We start from the raw sequence: 16,020 nt of genomic DNA, 5'->3' as shown, positions 1-16,020 counted from the left end.
CAAGTCAGACTGAACACTCAAAGTCAAAGACGAAGTGATAAAATAGTTCTAAGTAGGATTTCTCGTAGTCTCTACGTACTCCGAATGGCTAGCTAATGTTGTTCTAGTACCAAAGAAGGACGGGAAAGTACGAATGTGTGTCGATTATCGGGATTTGAACAAAGTTAGTCCTAAGGATGATTTTTCACTATCCCACATCGACACTTTAATCGATAGCACAATAGGGCATGGTATGTTCTCCTTCATGGATGGTTTCTCAGGCTTCAATCAGATAAAAATGGTAGAAGAAGACCAGGAGAAGACAGCATTCATCACACTCTGGGGTAGTTTTCATTACAAAGTCATGCCATTCGGGCTTAAGAACGTCAAGGTAACTTATCAACGTGCAATGACAGTCTTATTCCACGATATGATCTACAAGAAAATGGAGGTCTATGTGGATGAACATGATTGCTAAGTCTAACTTGGAGGAAGATCATTTGATAAATTTGAGAAAGTTATTCGATCGACTAAGGAAGTACAGTCAAGGCAAATTGTTAGGCTTCATCGTCAGTAAAAGAGGCATTGAGATAGATCAACAAAAACTAAATACATTCTTGAGATGAAAGCACCAGTATCAGAAAGGGATGTTAGAGCATTTCTGGGTAGAATACAGTATATCAGTAGATTCATCACATAACTCACACCTATCTGTGAACTAGTCTTTAAATTGTTCAGAAAAGATGTACCAAAGGTGTGGAATGAAGATTGTCAAGAAGCCTTAGACAAGATAAAAAAATATTTACTCAATCCGCTAGACTTAGTTCCTCCTACGCCAGGGCAACCCTTACTAATGTATATCTCAGTACAAGAAATGTCTATGGGCTATGTACTGGGACAACACGATGAGTCAGGTCAAAAAAAGCAAGTTATTTACTATCTCAACAAGAAGTTCACCGATTATGAGGCAAAGTACTCGACGCTTGAAAAGACTTGTTGTGCACTGGTCTAAGCATCTCAACAATTGCACCACTACCTCCTCAGATACTCAACTATGTTTATTGCTTGAATGGACCCTCTCAAGTATCTCTTCGAGAAGTCAGTACTGACAGGTTGCACTGTAAAATGGCAATTAATGTTATCTAAGTTTGACATAACCTATGTTACTCAAAAGGCCATCAAGGGGCAAACCATTACCGACCACTTAGCTGAGCATCCCCTACCCGACTATGAGCCATTAAAAATAGATTTCCCAGATGAAGTCATCCTGTTAACAAAAGTTGAAGATAGTGACAAAGAGCAAGCTTGGAAGATGTACTTCGACAGAGCTACAAATCAAAAAGGAAATGGAATAGGGGTAGTTTTGATCAAACCAGATGGATATTATGTTTCAATCGCCATCCGATTGAAATTTCAATGTTCCAATAACGAGGCAGAGTATGAAACATGTATCGCAGGGTTAAAAGCAACAATGGACTTGGAAATGGACGAAATCGATGTATTCGGAGATTCAAGTCTAGTGGTCTATCAGACAACATGAGAATGGAAAACTCGAGAACAAAGATTAGTCCCTTACCATGAATACTTGGAAAAACTGAGCTCAAACTTCACTAGGATCTCATTCACTTATATGCCACGAGCCAAAAATCAGTTGCAGATGCACTGGCCACGCTTGCTTTCATGATCAGTATTTCAAAGGACCTAGTTATTGATCTTATCGAAATTGGCATCCAAGACAAATCAGCCTATTGTTTACCAGTGGATACAGCAGAGCCTGAGGAGAAATCGTGGTATTCAGACATCATGGCATACTTAGAAGATTGGACTATCCCGTCAGATATAACGGTAAATGAACGAAGAACCATCCAAAGATTGGCAGGTCAATTCTTCCTAAATAACGGGACTATGTTCAAAAAATCACATTACGAGGTTCTTCTCCGTTGCGTCACAGAAGCAGAAGCTAAATGATTGGTCGAGATTGTACATGGTGGAGTTTACAGACCTCACATGCTTGCCAAGAAGATCATGAGAATGGGATATTACTGGACTATAATGGAAAACGATTGCTATCAGCACGTTCATAAATGTCATCTCTGCCAGATCTATACCAATAAGATCAACGCTCCGCCTTCAGAATTGCACAACAAGATTACTCCTTGGCCCTTCTCACTCTGAGGCATGGACATTATTGGGTAGATTTTCCCAAAAACTTCAAATGGACATCGCTTCATCCTGGTCGCTATTGATTACTTCACAAAATGGGTAAAAGCTGTATCATATGCCAATGTTACAAAAAGCAATGTATTGAAGTTTGTCAATAACAACATCATCTGTCGATATGGGCTTCCCAACGGATTAGTAAAGGACAATGCCAAAAACTTTAAGAACAAAGATATGATCAAGATGTGCGAAGACTTCCAGATCACTCATCACAACTCGATACCCTATAGACCCAAAATGAATGGAGCTATCGAGGCAGCCAACGGAAACATTAAAGAAATCATCGAGAAAATGACTGTTACATACAAGGATTGGCATGACATGTTTCCTTTTGCCCTTCACACCTATCAGACTTCATTTCGAACCTCGACTAGGGAAACTTCGTACTCGTTGGTATATGGAATGGAAGTAGTTTTACCTGTCGAAGTTGAGATTCCCTCCCTCTAGATCTTAAAAGAAGCAAAGCTAGACGAAAAAAATGGGTTCAAGCTCGGTTCGATCAGTTGAATTTGATAGAGGAGAAATGACTTACAACTATCTGTCATGGGCAAATTTACCAATGGCGAATCACACATGCTTACAGCAAGAAAGTCAAACCACGAAATATTTTATCAAGAGACCTTGTCTTAAAAAAGATTTTACCAATCTGAGAAGACGCCAGGGGAAAATTTTGATCGAACTATGAGGGACCATTTATAGTGAAAAAGATAATGACGGGAGGAGCTCTGATTCTCATAGAAATTGACGAACAAGTTTTCCCGCACTTATCATTGCTGACATTGTTAAGAAATACTACGCCTAAAAATTGATCCTGAGATGACGAAAGGCCATTTTCGTTATCCTGAAACAACTATCTAACCTTAGTCAGCCCTTTTGAGTCATCACATTCATTTCTTAGCTTAAGAATGGGGCAAGTCAATGTTATAAAAAAAAGTGACAAAAAAAAAAACTATCAAAGTACTCTTGGCCCGCATGTGGATAAACTGTGCACGGCTAAAAATATAAAAAAAAATTCAAAAAAGTCAAAAATCGAACACTTGACCTTGAGTTTGACCCAAATCTCCAGCCTAAACAAGTTCGAGAGACGCTGGAAGGAGACATAAATCACCTGTTCGAAACAAAAATAGACAAACCCCACGTTTAACCCACTCTAGATAGAACCAGATCTTAAACTTTTTGTATCTTTTCCACTACCCTTAATGTCCTTTCGGATCAGGGAATGTTCTAAGACTTCACAATGACAATTGTAGCATCAATGATCTTGTAACTTGATCTGGACCTCAAGTCTTATTAGTCATTGAAAGACTCGAGAGAGGAGTTTATACCGAATATTCAAAAAAAAAAGAGGACTCGAAGCGTAGAGTAGTTGATCTCGCGGCTCAACTTGAGTTATCGACCCACGAAAAGTCGTCAGTACACTCGAGAGGAGAATCTAGATCGATCACTCAAGAAATAATACCACTACACGAGTAGAGTCACCGATCTCGCAGCTCAACTTGAGTCACCAAGCCACAAAGATACAGAGGCTCCAAGAAAGATTTGTAATGAAAAAGTCCAAAAAATACAAGCATAGTCTAAAAGGGCATAGTGAAAATCCGAAAGGGCGTTACGAGTAAAAGAATCAGATTATGGCAAGATCAAAGCTGATTGACCATATTTTTAGTCATCAATAAATCCTATAGAAGATTGTAGTAAAGTGATTTGTAGGGTATCGTTATTGACCGGGGATTGCGGGTACTCCTATTCTAAAGAGTCATAACAAATTTTAGTTAGTTTAATTAACAAATTGAAAACAAACATATTACACAAATTTGTAGGGGTTTCAATTTTGGCGATTCGGATTAAAAAAAAAAATAATAATAAAAAGAAAGAAATAATAAAAATAAAAATAAAATTAAAGAAATAAATATTTACAATTGATCATCTTCTCTCACAATTCAGAAAATCAAATTCATTAAATGACTAATCAAATTGCTTCAACATAGATAACGAATTTTATGCCTTAATTACATATCCGAATTGAATCAAAGTGCAAGCCTAAAGAGATCATGCATCTTATAAATTCCTTCTTAGATAATCCATAGGATTTTGGAAAAGTCCATCACCTAGTTATTTTGATTAAGCAATCAAGTTAGTACTTAGCGTATCCTTACAACTTCTTAAACAAATCATTAAGATCAAAAGGAATTATGATTCAATAACCTACTCTTCAAACCTATGGAAAAGTCCATGGCTAAAGAACATGCAATTTTCAGATCACAACTATTGTTCATAGTTTTTACCACTTTTAAATCATATTCCTAATCAATTAGGTGATTAGAGATATAATTATGGCTTCAATGACCGTTAATATCAAAGTTTTCAATATGACCAAACTGAAAATTCAGCATACATAATTAAAATTCACTGATTCATGTGTCTACATATCACCAATCCGAAAACATCAATTAATGAATCTGAAAGTCACTAACTCATTGAATTAAAAATTTCCAACTTAAGAATCCAACAAGATGTTCTTTAATCCAAAAGCAACCAGGGTTGCAATAATAAAAATAAATAAAAGTCATAAGGGTTATACTTTTTAACACAACCAAAGAAATTTGAGATGTGTTGGTGGTGATGTTCCTCACGGCGATGATGTTGATGGTTGAAAATGAATACAAGCAGCAACGTTGTAAACTTCTTGGCAATAATGTTGCTGAAAATTTTCAGCAACTTCTCCTTCTTCTTGACAGCAACTCGTTGGCCCCTAGTTCCCCAAGTTTCAGCCACTTCTTTCCTAAAGAAAAGATTAAAAAAAAAACCTAATAGAGAGAGAGCAAGAGAGAGAGAGAGAGATCTTCTTTTTTCTTTTTTTACACGTTCTTCTCTTCCTTCTTAGAAGCCAACAAAATCTCCTAAAAAAAATATTCTAAATCTTATCCTCCAATAACAATATATAAATCTGACTAATTAAAATAAAATAAAGTCCTAATATAATCAGGAAATTGGTGTTTTAGTTGGAATTTCCGTGCACTAGATTTGGAGACTTTCGAAAATAAACCTCGTCAAATTTTTATCAAATTCGCGTCAACAGTGTACGTGCAGCAACTTCAAACCCAATTTTGACCTTGATACAGTCATTATCTCTCAAAACTCAAAACACAAAAGTTGTAGATCTTTTTCTCAGCGTTCCATAGCATTTGGAATCATCTCAATTAGAATTCGGATGAGAGAGTTATGCTCAGATTACGAAGCGATATCGAAACTGTCCAAAATCGCCCAATTAATTTCGTTTTGCACTTAACACCTCCATTTGCATCCTAAATCAAAATAAAAGAATAATGAGTACATTTAGGCACTAAATATGTATAAAGGACTAAATATTAAAGGAGAAAAATATGACATTTTGCATTCTTATCAAATTCCCCCACACTTAACTTTTGTTCGTCCTCGGGCAAAACAGAACAAAATGTAACCTAATAGAAATTCAAGGAAAACGACAAAGACTAACTAAAAACACCACAATGACTTAACACAAATTAAATGACTCTAATCCTTCCAACTTACATCTCAGAGATCCTTTAGATGGTATGGCATAATAAAGTAGGAAGAGCACAAGTTTACTTCAAAAATAAGCCACAGAGTTATTAAGACTATATAGCATGCATACTTGGAGTGTGTGTGTGTGTGTAGCCAAATATAAGTGTAATATGCATCCTTAAGTTAATGCACAAATTGTATCAAACTTTACTTCTCACGATGTATCACTCTGATTTTCTCTCAATTTGATATGGTGCTAGCTACACTAATCACTCAAACCCTTGTGAAAACAGTTTAAACCATAGGCTTGCTTGTCCACCCACTCTCTACATTTAAAACAGAACATCAAAGGATCAAGAGGTCTTTGAAAAGGTTGTAATGGGGCTAAAGGGTCAAGGGTTCATAAGAAGGAAAAGAAAGGATATCACAAAATTTCCTCAGAACTAGAAAGCAATTAGAAATGTCAATAAATAGGTCTTCATCATTAAGTACCACATTTCGATCACTCTAAGGTAGATTTCATCAATTTTTTTTTTCTTTTTACTTTGCTTTAGAGATTTGTAATGCTCCCATTTCTTCTGAACTTGTATTCTTTAAATCACAACACTTCTTTTCATGTCCCTACTTCTCCTTTAATCACAATCTTTTTTTTTTTTTTTTTTTACAAATCTTACACCTTAGAACCATATGAAATCCTCCCCCACACTTATGCTTTTCCACCCTTCTTGATATCACCTTATAAACAAGATCCAAGCTCACTAGTTCCAAGGAAAAGGGTAAGTAAAGTGTTTAAGTTTAAAAGAGTAAGTGAATGTGGGTTAATGAAGAAAATAGGCTAATGAAGGCTCAAAGGGCTATCTAAGGGTCAAATCACAATCAGGACAAAGGCTATTTGGTCATGGTGGTAAAATCCTAATATGCCTCCGTCTTCTCCAAATCTGAACATGTAAAATTGTCTCAAGCAGGTTTAAAGCAAGTTCTAGAAAACATGATATTCACAAGATGCACTCAGAAAAGAAGCTTAAATTGATATGTATAATGAATCAATTATAAGGCTCGAATAGCTCACAAATATTGCGGAATTATGCAAGTATCATTCAATATGTCTCCATGCTTCACTTTAAGATAACAGATTACTCGAATCAAGGCTAATGTGCATCAAAATTTCCAAGTATGACTACAATATAAGAAAATTAACTCCATTTCTTATTTTATCTATAAAAATATGCTCAAATCTATTTACAAGCCATCTATCTTAAGAATCAGTTTCATCATTGAGTTGGAAGGAATTCTAAAAAGAAAACAAATTTTTTTTTTTTTTTAATTATTATTATTATTTTTTTTAAATTAAAGTTGTAAATCCCTCCCCCACACTTAAATCCTACATTGTCCTCAATGTAGATCAGAATAAGCCTGTAAGTAGAAATATAAACATGAGCAAGGTATTCACGAAAATCACACAATAAAAAAAAATGAAATCCACCAAAGTAAATAGAGGAGAGAAAGAAAATGCAAATCTGTGTTGATGTATCCTCAATAGCCTTGACTGAATTGGGTTGCCTCCCAGTAGCGCTTGAATGTTTACAGTCCTTCAGCCTAGACTTTGTACCTCGTTTTTAGTCCTTTGTGAGTGGAGCCTCTAGGAGGGGTACTTCTTCCACAGTGTGCTCCTTAAAAGCCTCATAATAAGGCTTCAAGCGATGGCCATTCACCTTGAATTCATTTCCAGTTTTGTCACTTTTTATCTCAATCCCAAAGAGCTGTTCATCTGGGAATGATTCTTGCAAGGGTAAGGTGCCCTCCTCATGTACAAGTCTGCTCAAATGGTCGGCTACCAAGTTTTTACTCCCCTTTTTGTCTTTGATCTCCAAATCGAATTCTTGAAGTAACAGCACCCATCTAATCAGCCTCGGTTTGGCCTTCTTCTTTGTCATCAAATACTTCAAAGCTTCATCATGGGTGGATGTAGGCGTCTCTGGGCTTCTCTGGTGGGTTTGGCACCATCCTCCAATAGGATTCTATGGACGCACATGGTTGGGCTGATTCCCTTGATATCTGCCAAAGTCCAACCAATGGCGGTCTCGTACTTCTTAAGAATGTCCACAAGCTTCTTCTCTTGATTCTCCTCCAACTTCGAGGATATAATAACAGGCAGCGTCTCCTTATCCCCCAAAAAGACATACTTCAAGTGATCTGGCAAAACCTTAAGCTCAAGTGTAAGGGCCTGTATCACTGAAGGTAACATCTTGTTAGTAGAAATAGGAAGGGACAAAGGAGGAATATACCTTGGTAAAATGGGTAGGGACTCAAGGGAGGCCACGGTTCTGATCACAATGGGCTCCTCAGTCTTCTCCAACTCAGCTTTAGAAAAGGAATCTCCATTCTCATTATAACCAACTCCTTGAGAGAGTGTTACTTTCAACTCATCCTCTTCCATTGCTTCCATAAACCTCTGCGCAAATGAATCAATAATATCAATAGAAAAACAGGGTTTAATGTCAGTCAATGGATACCTCATAGCTTCAAAGATGTTGAAGCGTATAATTTCATTATCAAATTCCATGGTCAATGTTCCTCCATAAACATCGATCTTTGTTCTTGCAGTCCTCATGAATGGGCGCCCTAAAAGTAATGGAGTGGAATTTAGGGGTGCCTCTTCCATATCAAGGACATAGAAATCAGCGGGAAAAATGAGTTGATTCACCTGCACAAGAACATCCTCAATGTATCCTTTAGGATACTTGTTAGATCGATCAGCCAATTGGATAACAACATTATCACTTTTAAGTTCACCCAGATCTAAAGAAGCATAAAGACTATAAGGCATCACATTAATTGAAGCTCCTAAGTCTAACATGACATTATCAAATTTATTCGTACCAATCACACAAGGAACAGAAAAACTCCCTGGATCCTTAAGCTTTGGTGGTAATTTCCTTTGGATGACAGCAGAGACTGTCTCATTCATCTTTACCACCTCTTTCTCACGAGTTTGCCTCCTTGTAGTGCAAAGCTCTTTCAGAAATTTGGCATATTTTGGCACTTGCTTCAAACACTCAATCAAAGGCATGTTGACTTGTACCTTCTTAAAAATCTCCAAGATGGCTTGATCAGATTCATCCTTCTTGGTTTTGGCAAACCTACTAGGAAAAGGCACACGAGCAAAAGGACTATAATCGAAAGAATTTTTAGGGTTTTGCTCATTACCTCGAGGTTTCAAAGCCTTCTCAGATGATGAAGGACTAATCATTTCTGTCTTGATGTGGCAGGATCTTTCTCTTTGTCCTTTTCCTCATTGTGGGTCACTTGGGCCTTCTTTAGGATTTTGGGAACATCCACAAGGGTCTTACCACTCCTTGTCGTAACAGCTTTAGCTTGTTCAATATTTGGGTTGGGAACAGTGTTGCTAGGCAATTTTGCGCTCTCGATTATCTTTCCCATGAAGTCTACCACTTGTCCCAACTGCTTTTTCAACTCTACAATGTCTTTAGTGTGAGCCTGTTGACCTGTAACAAGAGCTTGAGTAGCAGTATTTAAATTCTGTTGCCCTTGAACAAGGGACTTTAAAATCTCATCATAATTAGGAGCATTAGAATTTGTAGGCACATGAGGATTAGATACAAAGTTTTGAGGTACCTGAGGTGAGACAAAGTTTTGAGGTACCTGAGGTCTCATCAGAAAACCTGGAGGGCGTGGAAACACTTGCCCTTGTCCTTGAGGGTTTTGAATATTATCATTGTTGGCCCAACGTAAATTGGGGTGATCTCTAAGTCCAAGGTTATATGTGTTAGAGAAAGGGTTATACCTTTGTCCACCTTGATTACCTTGAAACCCAACAGCGTTAAGAGACTCCCATCCTCCATTATTGATCAGTTGGGGGCATTGGTCAGTTGGATGCCCTTGAGTACAGCACACACCACAGATTTGAGCAACTTGTTGTACTTGTACTCCATTCACGTTCAATACCTGAGACAGAAGAGTAGACATTTTATTAACTTTTTCCTCAATAGTAGAGTTAGAAGATACCTCATTCACCCCACGAGTGGAGTTTAACACTCCTTCATATTGTTGATAATTAAGAGCACGTTGGGCGAGCAACTCCTTAGCAACTTCAGGTGTCTTATCCACAAAAGAACCTCCAGCAGCAGCATCTAACAATTGACGTTCAAGAGGGAGGAGTCCCTCATAAAAGTAAGTAAGTAGATTTCCTTCCTTCATCCCATGTGAAGGACATGATGCAACTAAGCTCTTGAATCTCTCATAGTAGGCATAAAATGCCTCATCCTTCCTTTGCTCAATTCCAGTTATTTGCTTTCTCAAGACAGTAATCCTTGAGGCGGGGAAGTACTTAGTCAAAAACTCAGTCATCAACTTCTCCCATGTGTTGATATAGCCTGAAGGTAGATCAAACAACCAAGTCTTTGCCCTATCTTCAAGTGAGAAAGGGAATGACTTCAGCTTCAAAATGTTGAGATCTGCATTCTGTGGGCACATACTTGAACACACAAACTGAAACTCCTTGAGATGCTTATGAGGATCTTCATTAGTAAGCCCATGGAATTTGGGCAAATGGTGTAAAAACCCACTCTTCAGTTCAAACTCAGCTACTTTGCCGATTGCTGGTTCTGGATAAGTAATACAAGTTGGTGCGGTTCCCCCATCAGTTGAAGAAGACATTTGTCTAATGGTTTCAGCCATTGGTAATTCTTCTTCTTCACTTTCTTCTTCTAAATCAGGTATGTTTTCTTCCTCGTCTGACAAGGGATAGGAAGAGCTATCTGACTCTTCCGACTCTTCCCTTTCCTCTTGGTGAGGTAGGGGTTGATGTGCAACTTCTTTTAGCAAGGCCAAGCGTTTTGCAAGTTCATAAGTCTTTCTTCTAACTGCGGACATTCATGGACCTGAACCCAAAAGTAAAGACAACAATATACAAGTTAGAGTTGAAAGAATAATAATAAGCTTCCCTTCCTAAAAACATCACAATGTGATCGCCATAGTGATAGGAAAGATTCATGTTAAAATTTCAATAAGTGTAACACAAGATATATTACATGCAAGCTCAACAAGTAAAATAGAATATTAACAAGTTAAATGACACTAAAACATAGGGATTTTGCAATCCCCGGCAGCGGCGCCATTTGATTGACCATATTTTTAGTCATCAATAAACCCTATAGAATATTGTAGTAAAGTGATTTGTAGGGTATCGTTATTGGCCGGGGATTGCGGGTACTCCTATTCTAAAGAGTCATAACAAATTTTAGTTAGTTTAGTTAACAAATTGAAAACAAACATATTACACAAATTTGTAGGGGTTTCAATTTTGGCGATTCGGATTAAAAAAAAAATAATAATAATAAAAAGAAAGAAATAATAAAAATAAAAATAAAAATTAAAGAAATAAATATTTACAATCGATCATCTTCTCTCACAATTCAGAAAATCAAATTCATTAAATGACTAATCAAATTGCTTCAACATAGATAACGAATTTTATGCCTTAATTACATATCCGAATTGAATCAAAGTGCAAGCCTAAAGAGATCATGCATCTTATAAATTCCTTCTTAGATAATCCCTAGGATTTTGGAAAAGTCCATCACCTAGTTATTTTGATTAAGCAATCAAGTTAATACTTAGCGTATCCTTACAACTTCTTAAACAAATCATTAAGATCAAAAGGAATTATGTTTCAATAACCTACTCTTCAAACCTATGGAAAAGTCCATGGCTAAAGAACATGCAATTTTCAGATCACAACTATTGTTCATAGTTTTTACCACTTTTAAATCATATTCCAAATCAATTAGGTGATTAGAGATACAATTATGGCTTCAATGACCGTTAATATCAAAGTTTTCAATATGACCAAACTGAAAATTCAGCATACATAATTAAAATTCACTGATTCATGTATCTACATATCACCAATCCGAAAACATCAATTAATGAATCTGAAAGTCACTAACTCATTGAATTAAAAATTTCCAACTTAAGAATCCAACAAGATGTTCTTTAATCCAAAAGCAACCAGGGTTGCAATAATAAAAATAAATAAAAGTCATAAGGGTTACACTTTTTTAACACAACCAAAGAAGTTTGAGATGTGTTGGTGGTGATGTTCCTCACGGCGATGATGTTGATGGTTGAAAACGAATACAAGCAGCAACGTTGTAAACTTTTTGGCAATAATGTTGCTGAAAATTTTCAGCAACTTCTCCTTCTTCTTGACAGCAACTCGTTGGCCCCTAGTTCCCCAAGTTTCAGCCACTTCTTTCCTAAAGAAAAGATTAAAAAAAAAACCTAATAGAGAGAGAGCAAGAGAGAGAGAGAGAGAGAGAGAGAGAGAGATCTTCTTTTTTCTTTTTTTACACGTTCTTCTCTTCCTTCTTAGAAGCCAACAAAATCTCCTAAAAAAAATATTCTAAATCTTATCCTCCAATAACAATATATAAATCTGACTAATTAAAATAAAATAAAGTCCTAATATAATTAGGAAAGTGGTGTTTTAGTTAGAATTTTCGTGCACTAGATTTGGAGACTTTCGAAAATAAACCTCGTCAAATTTTTATCAAATTCGCGTCAAATTCGCGTCAACAGTGTACATACAGCAACTTCAAACCCAATTTTGACCTTGATACAGTCATTATCTCTCAAAACTCAAAATACGAAAGTTGTAGATCTTTTTCTCAGCGTTCCACATCATTTAGAATCATCTCAATTGGAGTTCGGATGAGAGAGTTATGCCTAGATTACGAAGCGATGTCGAAACTGTCCAAAATCGCCCAATTAATTTCGTTTTGCACTTAACACCTCCATTTGCATCCTAAATCAAAATAAAAGAATAATGAGTATATTTAGGCACTAAATATGTATAAAGGACTAAATATTAAAGGAGAAAAATATGACATTTTGCATTCTTATCAAAAGCCATCGACACGATGAAAACCCCAAAAAAGAGTCTCGATGAGTAAAAATGTGGAAACCGAGTATGGTGAAAATCGTAACTAGCACTAGGGACAATAAGGGAAAATAAAAAAAATAAAATAAAAAACTCTTGGCCCGCATGAGTATAAATTGTGAACAACAAAAATTTCTTGAAATCCCAAGTCCCACGCTCAATCGATTTTCATCTAGTACTAGAACATTGCGGATGACTCTAAAAAGAGCGAATGAGCTACCAACATCTGTATCCTCAATAACTGGCAAAAACACATAAATCATCGAAATAATAAAGGTTTTTCAAAGTGTTCATATTCTGCATCTTTAATATCTATTCGACAAAGACAAATCACAAAAATTCAAATGTTTTCAAATTTTATTATTTTAACCAATGATGAAAAAGTCTAGGACTTATTCAAACTTCATGTTTTCAAATAAATAGATACACCTAAGGTCAAGTAAGTAAAAAACCTATTTTTTTTTATTTCAAAAATTTCATAAAAAGAAAATACAAAATATATGATGCCAATCACACGTCTCGATGAGAAATGAATTAAGTTTCTCTTCCAAAGCACGAATTCGGATAGCTTGCCCCATCATCACCACCTCAGCATCTGAAGCATCACGACTCACAAGGCAAGACACAAATGTATCAAAACAAGGATCCTGAGCAAGCCTCTCCTGAGATCACTCTTTGGGCCTACTGAGGCAGATAAACCATTGATCATCGAGCTTGCAGTTTCAGCAATGGAAGAGCTGATCCGAATGGCCCAACTTGGGGAACCCTTATGGACGGCCTTGACGATACTTATGAGATTCGAAATGAAGAAGAGTACATGGGAACTTTTCCTAGGGGAATTAGGCTGAAACCTTTTGGATTGAAAACAGAAACTTCACGAGAAAGTGCCATTGTAATCATGAATCATATTGACCTTGTTGAGATCCTTATGGATGTCAATCAGTGGTCCACTGTGTTTTCTAGCATTGTTTCAAGAGCAATGACTCTCAAGGTCTTATCAACAGGCATAGCAGAAAACTACAATGGAGCCCTTCAAATGATGACAGCATAATTTTAAGTCCCTTCACCTCTTGTTCCGACCTGAAAGAGTTTCTTTGTAAGGTATTATAAATAGCACTCCGAGGGAATTTGGGTGGTTGTCGATGTGTCCTTGGACCATTTACGTCCTAGCCCGATATTGAGATGTTGAAGAAGGCCATCTGGTTGTGTAATCCAAGCAATGCCGAATGGTTACTCCAAGGTTGTATGGATTGAACATGTTGAAGTGGATGACAAAGCAGTTCACACTATATATAAATCACTGGTTAACTCTGACCTTGGATTTGGAGCAAAGCGATGGGTTGCTACCTTAGATCAACAATGCAAACTCCTTGCAAGTGTTATGGCAAGTAACACGCCGGTTGGAGATATTGGTGTGATAACGAATCAAGAAGGGCGAAAGAGTATGTTGAAGCTAGCTGAGAAAATGGTGATGAGCTTTTGTTTTGGTGTGAGTGCTTCTACCACTCATACATGGACCACATTATCAATAAGTGGAGCTGAAGATGTGAAGGTCATGACTACAAAGATTATAGACAACCTAGGCCGACCTCCTAGTATTGTGCTAAGTGCAGCCACTTCTTTCTGGCTTTCTGTTCCACTAAAGAGATTTTTTGACTTCTTCCGGACTGAGAATTCTCGTGATGAGTGGGATATCCTTTCTAAATGGTAGTGTTGTTCAACAAATGACACACATTATTCAAATGGTCAAAATCTTGGTAACTATGTATCTCTACTACGAGTAAATAATCCAAATTCTAACTAGAACAACATGTTAATATTGCAAGATAATAGCTCCAATGCCACGGGCTCGTTCGTAGTTTATGCTCACATTGATATTGTTGCAATGAATGTGATTCTAAATGGGGGTGCCCCAGACTATATAGCCCTCCTGCCTTCAGATCCTAGTTGATTCAACTCCAACAGCAAAAACTCGCTCTTGGATCAGTGGCTACTGTTAACAACCTTATTGCTTGTACCGTTGAAAAGATCAAAGGCGCCATTATAAGGGACAATGCATGAATTTGGAGGATTAAGTTATGGTAAAAATAAAGTAAGATAAAAAAAAAAACATTTTTGAGTTATACAACTCTGAGTTGCCAAAACATGACTGAAGCAACTACTGAATTTCAAAAATTATCAAATTCTCATCCGAGATCCCACACGAGCTCCACGCCATCAAGATCAAGGAATCAATAAGGTAAAACTCTGTTAGACCCCGTGCTTGAGTAGCCATTTTTTATGAAGATTATCAATTCAATCGGTAATTTGAAGTCGTGTTTTATAGAATCCTTCTGGCCCGTACTAATAAGGGTTTAATCTATTATTTGTATTTCTTTGCACACAATTCCTCCAAAGAAGGGTAGCTGTAGACACCCCAATTTGAATGGGCCCCTACTCATAAGGGTCCAAAAATATCAATTTTTCAACAAAATTTACCAACGGGCTTCAAAGGCTCAAATCACTAAAAAAGCGATATTTTGATAGAACTGAGGTTCCTAAGCCCCCTAAGAGTTTAATAGGCCCACCAAAAAGAATTGGGATACCCACCACCTTCCCACCTTCACCGCTCCACTCCTGAATCCCAAAACACCCGATTCTCAATAAAAGTCTCCAACGGGCCTAAAAAGCCCAATTCACCAACATGTGGCATTTTGATCAAGCCAAGGATTCTGAAAATCCCTAAAAAAATAAATAAATGCAAAATGAAACTTGGGATACCTACCACTCTCCACAACCTTCACCGCTCCGCACTTGAATTAAATTATCCGAAGCCCACCTAAAGCCCACGAACCTTCAACACACACAAAATGCGTTTCTCACCTTAACCCTAACAAAAGTTTAATCCTACATCACCTAAAACATACCCATCCTTAAAATCCTAATCCAAAATGACTCCAACCAATTCCTAAAATCCAAAACCCTTCCTAAAACCCAAGCCTAATACCCCTAAGCCCTTATCCATATCTAACCCATTAACCCTAACCCACAAATCACTACCGACATCAAACCAATCATCACTTTTTCATAAAAAATGACACATGTCATCATCCCAACTCACCCCCTCATCAAACCACCAACTCCAATCTCCTTTCTCTAAAAAATTAACTACCCCATTACTTTTTCTCTAAAAAGTTACATCAACCTTCATCCCCCTTAACCTATTATCATCACTCCCTACTAATCAACCATCACCTTCCCCTAATCTACCCTTATCAATACCTACAAACCCATATCTACAACCTAAACCTACACCCCTCATCTCAAATCAAACACTCATTCTCTCCTATCAATTAAAT

The 16,020-nt window shown here is 37.0% G+C and overlaps 2 protein-coding genes and 1 pseudogene across 2 annotated transcripts; 2 read left to right on the top strand and 1 right to left on the bottom strand.

Annotated features, from left to right (window-relative positions):
* Positions 1 to 1,048: 1,048 nt before the first annotated feature.
* LOC147391117 (uncharacterized) lies at positions 1,049 to 1,947 on the top strand. The gene is made up of 2 exons (XM_086459005.1): positions 1,049 to 1,477; positions 1,594 to 1,947. Exons 1-2 carry the CDS (start codon positions 1,049 to 1,051, stop codon positions 1,945 to 1,947), a joined length of 783 nt encoding a protein of 260 aa, XP_086315131.1.
* A 5,716-nt stretch (positions 1,948 to 7,663) lies between these two features.
* On the bottom strand, positions 7,664 to 8,971 carry LOC147391116 (uncharacterized). The gene has a single exon (XM_086459004.1). It carries the CDS (start codon positions 8,969 to 8,971, stop codon positions 7,664 to 7,666), a length of 1,308 nt encoding a protein of 435 aa, XP_086315130.1.
* Positions 8,972 to 11,854: 2,883 nt separating this feature from the next.
* LOC147391115 (homeobox-leucine zipper protein MERISTEM L1 pseudogene) lies at positions 11,855 to 14,743 on the top strand (annotated as a pseudogene).
* Positions 14,744 to 16,020: the final 1,277 nt, after the last annotated feature.

Source organism: Akebia trifoliata, chromosome 11 (genome assembly GCF_017979445.1).
Source record: "Akebia trifoliata isolate Shusen 1 chromosome 11, ASM1797944v1, whole genome shotgun sequence".
NCBI classification, from domain to species: domain Eukaryota; kingdom Viridiplantae; phylum Streptophyta; class Magnoliopsida; order Ranunculales; family Lardizabalaceae; genus Akebia; species Akebia trifoliata.
This window is presented reverse-complemented; position numbering and strand designations above follow the sequence as displayed.